Source organism: Gekko japonicus, unplaced genomic scaffold (assembly GCF_001447785.1).
Source record: "Gekko japonicus isolate JY-2015 unplaced genomic scaffold, Gekko_japonicus_V1.1 scaffold3770, whole genome shotgun sequence".
Taxonomy (NCBI): Eukaryota; Metazoa; Chordata; class Lepidosauria; order Squamata; family Gekkonidae; genus Gekko; species Gekko japonicus.
The window spans coordinates 11,713-27,958 of record NW_015160945.1 but is presented as its reverse complement, the minus strand read 5'-3'; the positions used below and the strand labels follow the sequence as shown (position 1 = coordinate 27,958).

At 45.2% G+C, this 16,246-nt stretch overlaps 1 protein-coding gene across 1 annotated transcript in view; it reads left to right on the top strand.

The window, feature by feature from the left end:
* Positions 1–6,814, top strand: part of GMDS (GDP-mannose 4,6-dehydratase) — a 91,790-nt gene extending 84,976 nt beyond the window's left edge. The window contains exons 5-6 of the mRNA XM_015425212.1: positions 4,324–4,516; positions 6,705–6,814. Coding sequence (XP_015280698.1) covers positions 4,324–4,516; positions 6,705–6,814 — 303 coding nt within the window. The remainder of the gene's footprint in view (positions 1–4,323; positions 4,517–6,704) is intronic.
* The last annotated feature ends 9,432 nt before the right edge of the window (positions 6,815–16,246 follow it).

Genomic DNA, 16,246 nt, shown 5'->3' with positions numbered 1-16,246 from the left:
CTACCGACCCATTCCCACTATGGTGGTAGACCTGGCCTCCGGAGTCCGGAGGCCAGGTCTACCACTGTAGTGGGAAGAAGTGAGTAGACCTGGCCTGCGGAGTTCGGAGGCCAGGTCTACCACTGTAGTGGGAAGAAGTGAGTAGACCTGGCCTGCGGAGTTCGGAGGCCAGGTCTACCACTGTAGTGGGAATGGGTGGGTAGACCTGGCCTGCGGAGTTCGGAGGCCAGGTCTACCACTGTTGTAGGAAGGTGTGGGTAGACCTGGACTCTGGAGGCCAAGTCTGCCAATATAGTGGGAAGGGGTGGGTAGACCTGGCCTCTGGAGGGGGGGCGCTCCAGGGCAGGGGGGTAATTGAGCCAGGGGGTGGAGGAGATAGGAGAACCGGCGGGATAGGGGGGGAACTTACCTCCTCCTGCTGCTTCCTCCTCTTCCTCATAGTTGTGGAGTTCCCCCTCTCCCGCGAGTATCGCGGGTCCCCCCCTTGTGATAATATATTTCTGTCTCCTTACTGAAGCCCCTCATGGCTTAACAGCGGCTTTTGGGGAGGAACAGAAGGTGGACATATTACAAAACAAAATAGATAAAGATAAAGATCTGTTTATGCAAACTCTGTCGGGGGGGAGTTTATATCTAACCTACTATTTTACAAAGAATTGCAGGGGAAGGAATGGGGGTTATGCAGTGTTTGCAAGCCCTAATAGGACAATGCTTACCTTGATTTAGACAAAATTGGCTGTTAGTCATGACTTAAAGAAATTTTTAAGTTCTCAAGTTCTTTCTTGGCTTAAGTTCATTTTCTTATTGAGATTTCCCCAACGTGATATTCGAGGAGTGAGTAAGATGGATGATACTATGGGACCTCTTACGTACAATTATGTGCTGCTCCACTCAGCTTCAGCCCTTACTTGGGCATATATCCTAAGCCCTGTGCGGTTTCTGAGAGTGATAATGTGGCATTCTCCAAAACAGGTGTTTGGAATGCCCTTGAATCAAGCACCTCATATGAATGATTTCCTCAATAACTGACTTACAGAAGGCAAATAGTATTTTGTAGTTTTATGTCTGCCTAGTTGTGGCTATTTCATACTTACTGTCGATGCACACTCACAATTCACTGACTTGCTGGAATTGCACACACCCAGGATCATAATGGGCAGCTTAGCTGCATAATGTAAAATCGAGCATGTTAAGAGTGTGCTACTTTTGCACCCGCTTCGTTGGTGGCATTTATTTTGCTGGTGCATACCTGGAATTTGCTAAATGAAAATATAAAATGGACAGGGCTGGAACTAGGGTCACCAGGTCCCCCCTGACCACCAGCAGAGGACGGGCAGTAGGGTTGCTAGATCCGGGTTGGGAAACTCCAGGAGATTTGGGTGTGGAGTCTGGGGAGGACAGGGACCTCAGTGGGGTAGAATACCATAGAGTCTACCACCCCCCAAAGCATAGAGCTTGGGGGAGCGGTGGCACAGTGGGTATATCCCACTGTCTTAACATCTGAACTGTGTTGGTTCAAGCCCCACGCTGGTGTGAGCAGCCAGCCTGTTGTCCCCAGCTCATCGTCCACCCAGCGATTCGAAAGTTTTGGCGAGTAGATAAAATGGGAACCACTTCTTAGAGTGGGCACGCCAATCTCCCTTGTGGGAGGGTGTTAGCTGACGGTCGGACGTCCTGGTCGAGGCTTGGAAGGCGAAACAGCTTCTCGGCTATGAAAGAATCCCTGCAATGGATGTTCCGGCCAGGCGGCGGCAGTGTGGCGATTGAAATACGGGTCCTGAAGCCTGGCCAACAAGCAGCCATGCGGAAAACGATGGAGACAAGCCAGAAGACGTCTATACCAGGCAGTGACGGCACGTGCAATTAAAAATGAATATATGTTGTCTTCCCTATCCCCTACAAACATTGTTAGTCCCTTGTCTATATTGAGTAACTGTACATCGCTTTGAGCCCACTAGGGAAAGCGATTAATAAATGGAAAGTATTATTATTATTATTATCCCTTCAGAACAACTGATCTCTGTAGTCTGGAGATGAGCTATAATTCCAGGGGATCCCCAGGCCCCACCGGAGACTGGCATCCGTAGCTGGAATACTAGAGAGAAAAGTCATGTCGCTTTTCCCACCCTCAGCAGGACTGAGAAGACTAAAAGAAGCTTTTCTTTTGTCAGATGTTTTCCTTCTGGGTGCACTGGGCAAATGGGTGGGAGAGAGCAGCTGTGGCAAATCAGCGCTAGCACACACATGTGCAAAGTAATTGCAATCCACACCTGAATACTGAGTCAGCTTGGCAAAGTCAACGAGCCACACAGCTCCCTCCTTCCAGTAGGCAGAGAAGTCAGAACTGAAGCACCTGTTTTATTTTATTGGATTTATTTTATTGGATTGGATGATGAGGGATGCAACGAGAGAAGGTGCACGAGCAAAGCATTTGTGATCTGGTTTTACGTATTCAAAAAACACTCTTTTCAAAGTTTGAAGGTTCCATTCACGATTTGCAATTGAATTGCGATCCAAAGACCAGAGTGATCGGGGGGGGGGGGGGGGGGGGCAAGGAACAGACAGTGCCTTCACATCTGGACATTTTCCCCTACAGCTATTGCAGTATGTGCTTTTATAATAAAAACCATTTCTCAGGAAGTCTGATTCAGGCTCCCCCCCACCCACCCAAAGGCTCTTGTGCCTCTACCAGATGTGAGATAAGTAAGAATTCAGTAAGTAAAGGTTTTCTGTCATTGAAATGTAATGCTGGCAAAAGCTTTACTTGTTGACTTTATAGCAGCCATTCGGGTGTTAAAGAGTTCGGCCCTGGGAAAATCTTTAAAAAGTGTTGTTAAGCTGGAATGATAGATATTCATTGAAGTGACGTTATAGTAAAGGAGTTACATTAAGCTAAAATACTCTCTTTGGTCATATTGCAAAAAATTGCAACTTAATACTATCTTTAGATTGATGTTATTTTAAACTGAGGTGTGCTGGTCAGAAGGTGTGCCGTTCGAGATGCTATACATGTGCTGATATACTGATAATAACAGTCTTTTCTTCCATGTAAAGTATCTTAGTAAAAATTGATCAGGTAAAGCACAGCTTTTATCATGGATCCTGTTCTATATTAACCTAAAAAACACTCTTACTGAGCAGGATCTGCCCCGATCAATAACATTTTACCATTTTTTTTTAAAAAAATGGTAGGATTCCACCTGTTTCTACAGGTTTTGCTCGAGAAATTGGCAGGCGTGGTCACTGAATACTGTTGCATTGTACCTATTTGCCATGTCCTAAAAACCTGAGAACGCAATCCAGACACAGGACGGGAAGCATTCCTCGCTGCACTGGAATGGAATGTCAAAAAAGGAGCAGCTATATGTGAACAGAAGCCCCTCCAAAATGGCTTCCCAGGGGCCTAACACTTCCCTGCAGGAATTTGCAAAGACACTCTAGCACATGTATCAGTAGACAATATATATATATTTTCTGAAGAAGACAGAGTTATTTAGGCTATTGAAAGTTCCTTATTTAATGTGAATGAAATATATAGTTTATGGGCAGCCAGTCAGTGTTGTAAAGTGAGCCAGCCTCGGCTGGGAGGACAGGGTAAAAAAAATTCTAATAAATAAATAATTTTTTAAAAATAGTTTATTTACGTATTTTCCAAAACAAAAATTTCAAACACAAATTCTTAATACAAAGTATCCTTTGGAGATTCTTTACACATTTGTTTCCATCCATCTATCTAATTTCTGCCATCTTTTTTTAAATAGATTTTCATCTTTTGCCAACAATATCATATTTAGTTTATCCATTTATTTAATTTCCATAATTTTTGTAATTAACTCTTCTCTATCTGGAATTTTTTCTGATTTCCAGCATTTCGCTAAGAGGATTCTAGAACTAGTGAGAATATACAATATCACACACAAATCATTATATTTTATCCCATCTGGTAAGATATTAAGGAGATATACTTCTGGGTCTAGCTTTAAATCTATTTCTACTATTTCTGCTATTAGTTTCTGTATTGTTTTCCAAAATTTAGACAACTTCTCACACCTCCACCAAATATGGAAGTAAGAACCAATATTTTTCTTGCATCTCCAGCAGTTACCCGACGCGTTTTTATAACATTTTGCTACTTTATCTGGTGACCAATGCTACCTATAGAGCCTTTTAAAAATATTTTCTTTGTAAGATGTAGCCTTCAATATAATAAATACATAAATAAGTAAATAAATACATAAAGGAGCATGGTGGAAACCCTAAGTGCCACATTTTGCAAAGTGCCTAAATTTTTGTATTTTTCTTTGTTGTTTCTGTTCTTTTCAGATATCTTTCGATTTAGCAGAATATACAGCTGATGTAGATGGCATCGGCACTTTACGACTCCTGGATGCTATCAAGACTTGTGGTCTTATAACCTCCGTGAAGTTCTACCAAGCCTCAACTAGCGAACTTTTTGGGAAAGTGCAAGAAATACCACAAAAAGAGACTACCCCCTTTTATCCCAGATCGCCATATGGTAAGTATACGAGGCTGTATGCATGTTGCCTCTGCTCACGTATTATCTCCATATTTTTCTAAAAATGCATTCCTTCAATAAGGCAGAGAGCGGGCTGTGTTGAGCCGGGCTCAGTGATATCCCAAGGAAAGCAAATGGGAGTGCAGCATCGCAGATTTAGATATTTCAACCCATTCTGAACCTTTACTTATGTGCTGCAGCTGTAGTTTATAACTTTGGATTGTTAGAACTGAGGCCATTTGCACGGAAGATTAAAATGCATGAGCCTTTCATCTGTTCTATATACAGCTGGCTTATGGTGACTCTGTAGGGTTTTCAAAGCAAGAGACATTCAGAGGTGGTTTGCCATTGCCTGCCTCCGTGTCACGACCCTGGTATTCCTTGGAGGTTTCCCATCCATTTACTAGTTTGGGTCGACCCTGCTTAGCTTCCAAGATCTGACGAGATCAGGATAGCCTAGGCTACCCAGGTCTGGTCAGAAGTTTTATATTTATTCTCTTTTGATACTTTGACACTTTTAAAATTGTAGATTAAAAAGTATTGCCTTTCACTAATTGTCCATTGCCTAGCTGTTGCTTAGATTATTAACACAGTTTTATTGATCTCAAAGCAATTATACTTCTTACTTCTTACCTGGAGCAAGAGAAACTGGTCTGTGACGAATACTGTTGTGCCGAAGTTTCAAACCGATTGTTGTTGTTCAGTCGCACAGTCGAGTCCGACTCTTCGCGACCCCATGGACCAGATCCCGCCAGGCCTTCCGGTCTTCCGCCGTCCTCTGAAGTTTGCTCAACTTCATGTTCGTTGCATCGATGACACTGTCTAACTATCTCATCCTTTGCCGTCCCCGCCTTCTTTGACCTTCAAACCGATTGGGGAGTTTTAAGATCAGAGATTTTCTTCCTATACTTTTTCTCCTGTCCCTCTCCAATAATTGGAGGGGAGGTCATCAAAAGGCACCCTGGTATAGGGTTGCCAGGCATGGCTTGGCAGCGGGAGTCTGGGGGGCAGAGTCATAGGGGGCACTGTCAGCAGTGTTCCCTCTAAGCTGAGTTAGTGCGTGCTAGCTCAGTTTTTTGGCCTCCAGTTCAACCATTTTTGTCTTGGCTCAGGAAGGGATGGCTCCAGAGCAAACTGATTGACACAGCAGCCAAATTGCTCACTCACAACTTTAATGCCGGTAGCTCACAAAGCAGAATGTCTGCTCACAAGACTCCACAGCTTAGAGGGAGCATTGACTGTCAGTGATGTCACCTCCAGGGAAATCCCGGAAGTGCTGTCATGACGCTTCTCTAGGAAACTCTGGAAGTTCTATATAAAACCTCGGAGTTGCCAACAAGTCTTAGGGTAGACTGGTGTCACTTCCGGATTCCCCCGGCAGTGATTTCACACTTCTGGACAGCAGGGTTGTCCCCCCACATTTCTTCCTCCTACTGGCTGCAGAAGCAGCAGGAGGAAACAGGAGCCGGGGGCGAACAGGCACCCTGCCCCCCCCCCCCCAGCGGAAAAATGGCAGCCCAATCCCAGCAATATATTTAAATATTCTAGCCATGTGTGTAGGGCTCTTTTTGTAGAAAAAGCCCAGCAGGAACTCATTAGCATAATAGGACACACCCAACACCAGAAACTCATTAGCATTATAGGCCACACCCCTGACAGCACAGCTCATTAGCACATTAGGCCACACCCCCATGTTACCAGAAGTGTGGTCATCCAGCCACACCCACCTTTTGCTTGTTATTCTGTTTACCTTGTTTGTTGTCAAAACCCAGGGCCTTTTTTTGTAGCAGGAACTCCTTTGCATGTTAGGCCACACACCCCTAATGTAGCCAATCCTAATGGGTTTCTGCTGTTGGGTGTGGCCTATTATTCTAATGAGTTCCTGCTGGGCGTGGCCAACTTGGGAGCCAGCCAGAACTCCGTTCCTGTGCGTTCCTGCCCCAAAATAGCCCTGCATGTGTGTATTTTTTTTAAAAAAATGCTATCCTGAATATGAACTTGAGCAAGCCGCTGAGAGGAAATAAATAAGTCCCAGAATACTTGCTGGTGATAACTGCTGCTGTTTTGTCCATCCCTCTTGTTGTACTGATAATGCTTAACAGGAAAATGTGATATGCAAAGGCCAAGTGACCGAATAGTAATAAGAGTTTCTTTGAAGGTGTTTCAGTAAATGAAATTATCGTTTCAGGGGCAGCCAAACTATATGCTTACTGGATTGTAGTGAACTTCAGGGAGGCCTACAATCTCTTCGCTGTGAATGGTATTCTCTTCAACCATGAAAGTCCCAGGAGAGGTTAGAAAAATATTTAAATATTTCCAATTCTTCCCTGATGTATGTCTGAACAGAAATGCATGTATATCTGCTCCCAAGATAGATTTCAGGGTGTCAAAAGGAATGCCTCGTCCTACCTGAGCCTGCACGCAAGTCAAGATCATCAGAGACCCGGAAATGGGTGGCCTTTCTTTTTGTAATGTTCTCTGTAGAGTGTTCTCTGTAGTGGTATAAGGTCTGGTACTCCCTCGATATAGAAACTTACAAGCTTTTAAGTGCCAGGCCAAAGATATTTCCCACCCTCCCCCTTGGCCTTTTCGATTTCCCTTCCTCTGTGAAGTTTTCTGATTTATCAGATTGCCGTGCTTTTATCCATGCTTTTAAGAGGCTTTTCCTGATTCCAGATTGGCTGTTTTAGGGTTTTAAGAGCTGCTTCAGATTATATCTGATTTTTTAAAAAAATCGTTTTATTGCATTTTTCTTTTGGGTTTTTTTGCTACTTCTTATTTTTTGTTTTGTTGTGTTACAGCCTTACTTCTTTTAGTATCTCCTTACTGTTTTAAGCTGCCTCACAAACCTTCATATGAAAGTGTGGAATATAACTGTTTAAAATAAATAATAGTTACTGTTTCGGGATGACAGAAATGAATGTCAGTTTTATAATAAGTGATTAAAAGCTACTGAATCTGTGGGGTGAAGTGAGACATTAAGGCTCCTTCCATAAGGGCTAAGGTAAAAGTAAAGGTTTCCCTTGCTTGAAAGCCAGTCGAATCCGACTCTAGGGTTGCAGTGCTCATCTCCGTTTCAAAGCTGAAGAGCCAGCGCTGTCCGAAGACCTTTCCGTGGTCATGTGGCCAGCATGACTAAACACCAAGGCGCACGGAACGTTGTTACCTTCCCACCGAAGTGGTACCTATTTATCTACTTGCAATTTCTTGCTTTCGAACTGCTAGGTTGGCAGGAGCTGGAACTAGAGATGGGAGCTCACTCCGTCATGCGGCACCCAGGTCTCGAACTGCTGAGCTACTGACCTTCCACAGCCTGCAGTTCAGCGTCTTAACCACTTGAGTCACCGCAGCTCCAATCCATCAGGGCTACTTGGGACTAATTAGCACTTGTCTTCTCCCCACCCAAGCTGTTTCTTCCAGCAGCCATCTTACCAGGCTGCATTAGAGGAGGATGAGACTGCAAGACTATCTCCAAAGGTCTGTCTGTCTCAATATCTCCCAGAACCAGGGGCATAAACTGGGGGGGAAGGTGGCAGGGCTCAAGTCACCCTGGGATTTCCCAGATGGGGCAATGCCCCCTGGGATACCAGGTAGCATCATAAAACTGCTTAGATTTAACCCGTGTAATCTCATCCTCTGCACTCGCACATAGGCTGCCAACTCCACTTTCTTTTCTGGGGACATTGGGACATTTACTTGCCAAATAGGAGCACCCCTCCACTGTATGGCCTTCCTTTTCCCTTGGGATCTTTGGAAAATTTTCCTTATGTCCCTACTTTCAACCTCTGTGTATCACTGACAGACAAAGCACTGGAAGTTAAGGTTTTCCTGGGGCCTTAGGGTTGCCAAATGGGGCCGGGGGGCGGGGAATCCCCCGCTTTGGCGGCCCGATTTCTGACGTGACAGAATCGGCCCCCGGGGGAAACCCCACCCCCGCGTGCACATCACCCGTATGTGACGTTGCACGCTGGGGGCGGGGCCACAGCCATTTGAGGGGAAAACATAGAGTTTCCCCCTCAAATGGCTTTTTTTTGCCCGGGGGAAACCCCACCCCCCCGTGCACATCACCCGGATGTGACGTTGCACGCTGGGGGCGGGGCCACAGCCATTTGAGGGAAAAACATAGTTTTCCCCTCAAATGGCTGTGGCCCCGCCCCCAGCGTGCGACGTCACATCCGGGTGATGTAGATACGTCACGCGCACGTGCGCACCAGGAGATCCCCAGGAGTCCCCCGCCGAGGAGGTGAGTACCATTTGGCAACCCTATGGGGCCTGCAGAATTAAGGGGGGGGAGAAATGGGACTTTTCTGTCTTTAGCCATGTGTGTTGGGGGGGTCATGATCCTAGGCCTATAGTAGTGTGGCCTACAGGCTCTAGGGAGGCTTTGTGGCTCCAGGGAAACCTGTACTAGAGTAGCTATCAGGGCCTACATTTCCCAGGTCTCCATTGGAGCCTGTGATGGTTAACAGGGGATTTGGAGGGAAAATTTGTACCAGTAGAGGAGTAGAGGGTGGTGCCTAGGAAGAAGAGATAAAAGGCCTTGCCCAAAGTTGGAGGTGGTTCACTCCTAGGGCGTAGGGCTAAGGAGAGGCTGCTGCAGACGGAGTTATCCCTCATCCAGGAAGGGGTGAGCCAGCTTGAAGGCAATCACCAAGAGAGCCAGCAGATGCCAAAAGGAAACACAAGGTTAACTCTGAGTAGAAGGCTTAGAGCATCGGCTCCATGTATAAAAAAGCGACCTGATGAAGCAATGGGGGAAACGGAATATGTACCTAGGACATCCATTGTCACGTAGCGATTGTCTGGAAGCAGTAGAAGCACTGCATGATGCAAAATAAAGGAACAAAAGAAGAAGCAAGTTTGTGGATTGTAATTGGAATAGAATCAATTTTGTTCACAGTGAACATTGTTGGGGTGCAACCTTTGGTTAGTCACTGTGGTCCATTTGTGGCTTGAAGTTACCAAGAGACAGCTGGGAACAGTCTGGGTAGACGTGTTAGGGTGTTTTATTTTGTTTGCTTACCTACCTTTACTATTTTCAATATTTTACACAGTACTTGAATTTCAGTTGTTACTAGATATCTTAAATGAAATTGCTTATTATTTTGCCTGGGTCCTCATGCCTCGTTCGGTCACGTATAAAGTATACCCTATTGTGAAAGAGTGCATAAGGGGTCAGGTGGGTGCTCTGAACCCTCCTGAGGAGACCCATACCAGAATGGTGGCAACCTATGGAGAGCCTCCCTAGTCACGGGGGCAGGGGGAGAAGAGGTCTATGTTGGAGTTGCACAGAAAAGTGGGCTTTTTAAGATGCTGCTTGTATCAGAGAGTCAGGGAGTTCAAGAGTTAATCTTCCCTGGAGAGAAGAGTTTAGGAGATTAGCTGCTCTGCTCACTCTCTGATTGGCCAGCATTAGCTAAGAGAGAAAATAAAACAGCTGATCTGGAGGGGAAAGAGGTCTTTAGCAATTAGGACTTCTGCCTTTGGTCTTGTGCAGTTGGGTCTTGTGCAGTTGGGTCTTGTGCAGTTGGGTCTTGTGCAGTTGGGTCTTGTGCAGTTGGGTCTTGTGCAGTTGGGTCTTGTGCAGTTGGGTCTTGTGCAGTTGGGTCTTGTGCAGTTGGGTCTTTTGATATCTAACGTCTGAATCAGTACACAGAGGGTTTGGCTTCTGAGGGAAGAGACATTTGGGAGTCAGTGTTTTCTGACAGGCAATAGGCAGAAAAGTACTTTTACAAGAAGAAGAAGAAGAGAACCCCAGTGTCAGAGAGATATTAAAATCGCTCTGAGGGAGAACTTCATTTTATCAGTCAGAAAAGCTACAGAACAACTTTATACAGACAAAAGATACTGGAGAAAGATTTGGCAGACAGTCTGGGTAGTTAGAGAGAACTCCCATATGAGCCAAATAGTAAAAGGAGTTAACTTCCTGCCAGTGAAAGGGGTTGGGAAGAGGAAAAGGGGAGAAGCGTAGACACCTCAGGAGCTAGTGAAAAGCTGTATTATCTAAAGGAAAACCTGTAATATCTGAAGGAAGAAATCTAGACATATCAATAAGAACTGTGTTAGTGCTGAATTATACTAACCAATGTACCTTTCAAAGAAGGAAAGAAATAGAAAGCCTGGAAACAAAACTACAAATACACTCTCTTGAATGTTCTAAGAATTCAGCTTTGTATATATTAGGAAGTTTTTACCTTAGCAATCTCAAAACCTTGACTATTCCATTTATACATATATTCCCTGCTTGTTTAATAAAATCTTTATTCTGATTTTGAAAGTTAATTTGCCTCAAGTTCCATTTCTCAAGAGTTTAAAGAAAATGGGACAGCTCCTGTATCTTCAGTAGAGCTCCTGAGCTGAGAGAAAGCCTAAACTAAATATCTAAACATAGGGTGGGACAGTGAAGTCTTTTTTTTTTTTTTTTACAAAGAATATATACACGCTACTGTAGGGCAACTCAGTCGCTGAGGGAAACAGAAGATTTGGCAGGAGAAATCTGCCAGACAGCTGAGGAGATTCAGGGGTTCGTCATAAAGCTCGTGACTTAAATGCTGGAAGTTAAGGTGATTTTGGTATCCTAAGGCTTGCAGCTTTGGGGGGGGGGAAGAAATGTCTTTTTGCATCTGTACATGGGAAGGGGGAGGAGATAAAAGTGGTTCACCAAATATAGAAGTGCTCCAATAATTTCAGGTCAGGGTATCTGAGAAGCCAGTATTTACTTTGTATTTACTGTACATTCTGAGATGCATTTGCAAAGTATCTAGTGTGTGAGTAGTGTAGTTGTTAAGAGTATTGGCCTAAGACTGGGGAGACCAGAGTTATGTGACCTGGGGCCAGTCACACAACCTAATTTGTGAGGAAAAGACAGAGGGGGCAAAATATTTCCTTCATACAGAAATTAAATATTTACTCAGATTGTCTCTGTGAAGATGTTCACGATCTCTTTCCCCTCCTCCTACAGAGTCCCGTTTCTTTGACTGAGGCTATGAGTGAAAAAAATTACATTTTTAAAACCGTATGGTTACTTGTTCATAGCATATGTTTTTGGAAATATAAATAATGTCATGTTTTTAAAATGTAATATAGATTACACAATGTTCCCTCTAATCCCCCCCACACACCAAGTGGAGCAGTTCACATCCTGCGCAGACTATAACTGCTGTAATCGTAAAATGGGCAGTTGGGCAGTTCAAGATCCTGTGCAGCTCCAGACTGCTGTCAAGGCAGGGCCAGGGAGCGTAGGTTAATCAAAGCAAGTCCGATAGCCAGTCCGGGATTCAGCCAAGAGTTCAGTCAGCAAAACGTTTAAACAAGTCCTAAACAGTTCACACAGCCAGAGTCAAACATACCGGAGGTCAGAGTCCATAAATCAGGTGAAGTCAGATGAAGTGCAGAGCCGAAGCCGCAGTCAAAAACGATGCCGAGGGTCAAGTAGCCAGAGTTCAGAAGCCGAGTGACAAACTGCCAAGAGTTCAAAGGATCCGGAGCAAGGTCGCACAGAGCGTCTGGTCCTGTCAACGATGTTGCCAGCACGAATTGCTCAAAGCAAAAGGTCTGTTGAAATAGCGTGCTGGCTCATTAACTCATTAGCTCCTTGAAGCAAGGTCCAGGCTGCTGTCAAAACTCAGGACTGAATGAGCGTCGACCACGCATGCGTGCAGCCTTCCGTCTCTCATTCAGCTCCTGTCGTCTTTGGTTTCTGAGCCGGTTAACAGGTGGGGGAGAGTCGGGTGGTGATGCACTTGGGCCAGGCAGTGCCTGATCAGACTCAGGTGTCTCCTGGGGAGTGCTATCCTCCTCAGGACTTACATTTTCCTCAGTTAAAGGTGCCAAGTCCACCTGTTCCTGGCTGTCAGGCTCTGCTTCTGTGGCCACGTCAGGGGCAGGCATAACAACTGCTTCTGAGCAGGGCTTCCTGTGTTAATGAGTGGCTGCTCACATGCACAGCTTAGAGGGAACACTGATTGCTAAGTGTGGGCCTGGACCAGCTTCATGCCATGCCCCCCACAGGAAATCCTACACCCCTGCCCAGAACTGCCTCCAGCATCACACCAAAAGGGGAAGTCACGATAGAGGACCTTTACGTAGATCTGGCTTGCACCTACCACCATTTGAGTCCTTCCCTCACAGTACAGCCTCCGTCAGCCACCATTTCATGCAGCTTCCTCAGAAGGAGAGACGAAAGAGCAATGCTGCTACATTGCCTTGACTTAGGCCAGTTGTCCTTTGGCTCCTAACCTCCACTCCACCTGATCATCCTATAATCATGATAAGTTATTGAAGAGCTGGTACCTGAGTGCCTCCTTCTAGTCCAGGCTACATGTTTTGATGGGGATCCTAAATAGTCTGGAATTCCAGAACCAGTCAGAACTTGGCTTGACCAAGTGTCGGGTTCTCATACTGGACTGAACCTTTCTGAGAGAGCCGTTGAGAGAGGTGGAAGAGAGAGAAGCAGCAGGGATATTTGTTTATGACTTCGATTTTTACCCCACGCTCCCCGCCGAGGCAGGCTTAGGGTGGCTTACATACGGAACCAATAGATAAGACAGCAATATAAATATCCATATAAAATACATGATAGAGATTTTAAAACAGTCTATTGATGGCGATGCAGGTATGGTAAGGTGCATTTAGAAACGTACATTCAATAAAATTATTAAAAGCATTAGCATATCGATGGCGATGTGGCTATGGTAAAGTGTATTTAGAAACATACAATCAGTGGTACACCCACTCTCGGCGGGCTCAGGCTGGCAGTAAAATTGGCACAGGGCATAGATGATGCAGTGCAGCTCCTTACCTAAATGCCTGATGGAAGAGCTCCGTTTTTGTGGCCCTGCGGAACTGTGAGAGGTCCCGCAGGGCCCTGATCTAATTTGGGAGCTCATTCCAGTAAGTTGGAGCTGCCACAGAGAACGCCCTGGTCAATACCAGCCTAGCGTCCTTAGGGCCCGGGGGGGAGCGGTTTTGTGACCCTGATGGTAGTGCTCTCTGGGGAACATGTGGGGAAAGGCCGTCCCTCAGGTAGGTAGGTCCCTGACCATAAAGGGCTTTAAAGGTCAAGACCAGCATCTTGAAGCGAATCCGGTATGCTATTGGCAGCCAGTGCAATGTCTTTTGCACAGGCTGGATGTGCTCCCCAGGTGTCCCCAGAAGATGGCTGGAAGAGAGACCTCCAGGAAGAAGTGAAGGAAGCTGCCAGCTGAGGTCTTCCAAGAGCTGAAAGGAAGCTGAAGGCAAGGAGGAGTTGTCATTGAAGAGGAGGCAGAAGAAAGAACACAGATAGCTTAGGAAGAAGCTAGATCTGTGGGCTCAGTTTGTCTGAAGCGATGGGAAGAATGCCTCAGTAGGATCAGAGGGAAGACTGTGAAGCAGCCTGAGGTAGTCCTCTACCAGCAGGGCTATTTTTGGGCAGAAACGCACAGGAACGGAGTTCCGGCTGGCTCCCAAGTTGGCCACGCCCAGCAGGAACTCATTAGCATAATAGCTACACCCAACAGCAGAAACTCATTAGGATTGGCTACATTAGGGGTGTGTGGCCTAACATGCAAAGGAGTTTCTGCTACGAAAAAAGGCCCTGGGTTTTGACAACAAACAAGGTAAACAGAATAACAAGCAAAAGGTGGGTGTGGCTGGATTACCACACTTCTGGTAACATGGGGGTGTGGCCTAATGTGCTAATGACCTGTGCTGTCAGGGGTGTGGCCTATAATGCTAATGAGTTTCTGGTGTTGGGTGTGTCCTATTATGCTAATGAGTTCCTGCTGGGCTTTTTCTACAAAAAGAGCCCTGTCTACCAGCATCAATAGGAATCTGCCAGGCGAATCGGGACTTCACCCATCAGTAAGCTTTTGAAATACTGGCTGGGGTGGAGGAGCAGTGAAATCCAGCCTTTTAATTTTAGTTAGGAGAATGGCTGTTGGAGCCCGATCTTGGTAACAATACTTCACTGAAGGACAGTGGCATATACATTTAATATGCGGTTGTTGTTGTTGTTTAAAAAAAAATCTATTTAAGATTTGCATTTTTGTTTCCAGGGGACCTGAGCAACAACCTGGTGAACCCTTACAAACCTTTGGGTTCTTATCAGATTGGTCACAGTTGTGGGGGGAGGAGGAGGAGATTGGATTTATACCCCACCCTTCACTTGGAGTCTCAGAGCGGCTTACAAACTCCTTTCCCTGCCCCTCCCCACACCAGACACCCTGTGAGGTGGGTGGGGCTGAGAGAACTCTGCCACAAACTGCTCTTTCAGCAACAGCTGTGCCAGAGCTTGTGACTGACCCAAGGTCACATCAGCAGATGCAAGTGGAGGAGTGGGGAATCAAACCCGGTTCTCCCAGATTAGAGTCTGTACACTTAACCACTACACCAAACTGGCTCTCACTGTAACCCACTATTGTGTGGCACAAGAAATATTCGTTTCCATATTTACAAGCTTTGATTCCAAATTAAAGCATGATTACATTTTGAACCAAGTAATTCCATAGTCTTCTGACAATTCCTTGCATATTGGTTTGATTTTTTTTTTAAAAAAATGAGAGTAAGCTTGATTTTGTAAGAAGTAATTTTCAGGCCAGGTGCCTCTTTAAAGGGAACATTACGTTGTGGGGTGGGGGAGAAGAAACATTCGTGTATTCGTCCCCGCTTTTGATGTTTCAGGCTTCTAAGACATTCTATCCAGTGTTGAGACGGCTTCCAACTTCTCTCTGATACATTTATTATCCTTCTGGATATTGTGAACCTATGATTCTAAGTTGCAGCCTTAGTGTCTGCCGCTCTCCTGTAAACAAGAAGTCTCTGTACCTCTGCTCCCTTTAGAACAAGAATAAAAACAGTCAAAGGAACATTTTGCCTGAGCATGGTGCTGTTTGAGAACGTTAATGTCTGCAAATTTTGTAGTGCTGGAAAGACTAAGGAGTTAAAGATCATTTTTTTCATAGTACCTATCCCTTGTCTTTGTAACTTCATTAAAACTAAAACATTTATATGGCGTTGGAGATGAACAAGGGAATTGTGGCAATGTTCTTCCTGAAAACTGAACAGTTTTCTTAGCATATACTTGCCTACTGTATTAAGCCGGTTTTCAGGAGCTAGATGAAAATGGAGGGTTGACATAATAATCAGCTGTACTTTACTATTATATATGTTCTGTGTGTCACCCTCCCAAATTTTAAAGAACTTACTTTGATAATTTATTCAGGGGCTTAAGTGGAGACTGTGGCCGTCTGATTTGGAAGCCTCATGCTGTACGGAAACAATAGCGTCGATTTGCTACAATCCATAACTTGCATGGGGAGGGTGTATGGAGAAAACTATGCAGTGCGATTAAAAAAAAATTATTTAAAAAATACAACCCTCCCCCAATTGATGGTGATTTGAGCATTGCTGTAAGCTGGACAACAATTATTCAAAGAAAACTGTTCACTGGAGCGTTCTTTTATGCTTTGGCCTCATCTTTCTCTTTAGATTTTTAGAAAGAGACACAATTATACTGCTTCTAGCTCGAAGCCCATGCTTCCCTACAGTATTTAACTAGGAAAACACCTTTAGGGGTCAAATTTCTGAAAATCCCTTCTTAGTGGGCGCTGACATCATGGAAGGAATGCACTCCCCAAATTTCATGTTCCTAAGGCCAGGGGTTTGAGCTGGGCATTGATGAGTCAGTCAGGACACCTGTTTTGAGAGAGGGGGAGGGAGGGAGAGGGAGAGGGAGGTAGGGAGGGAGAG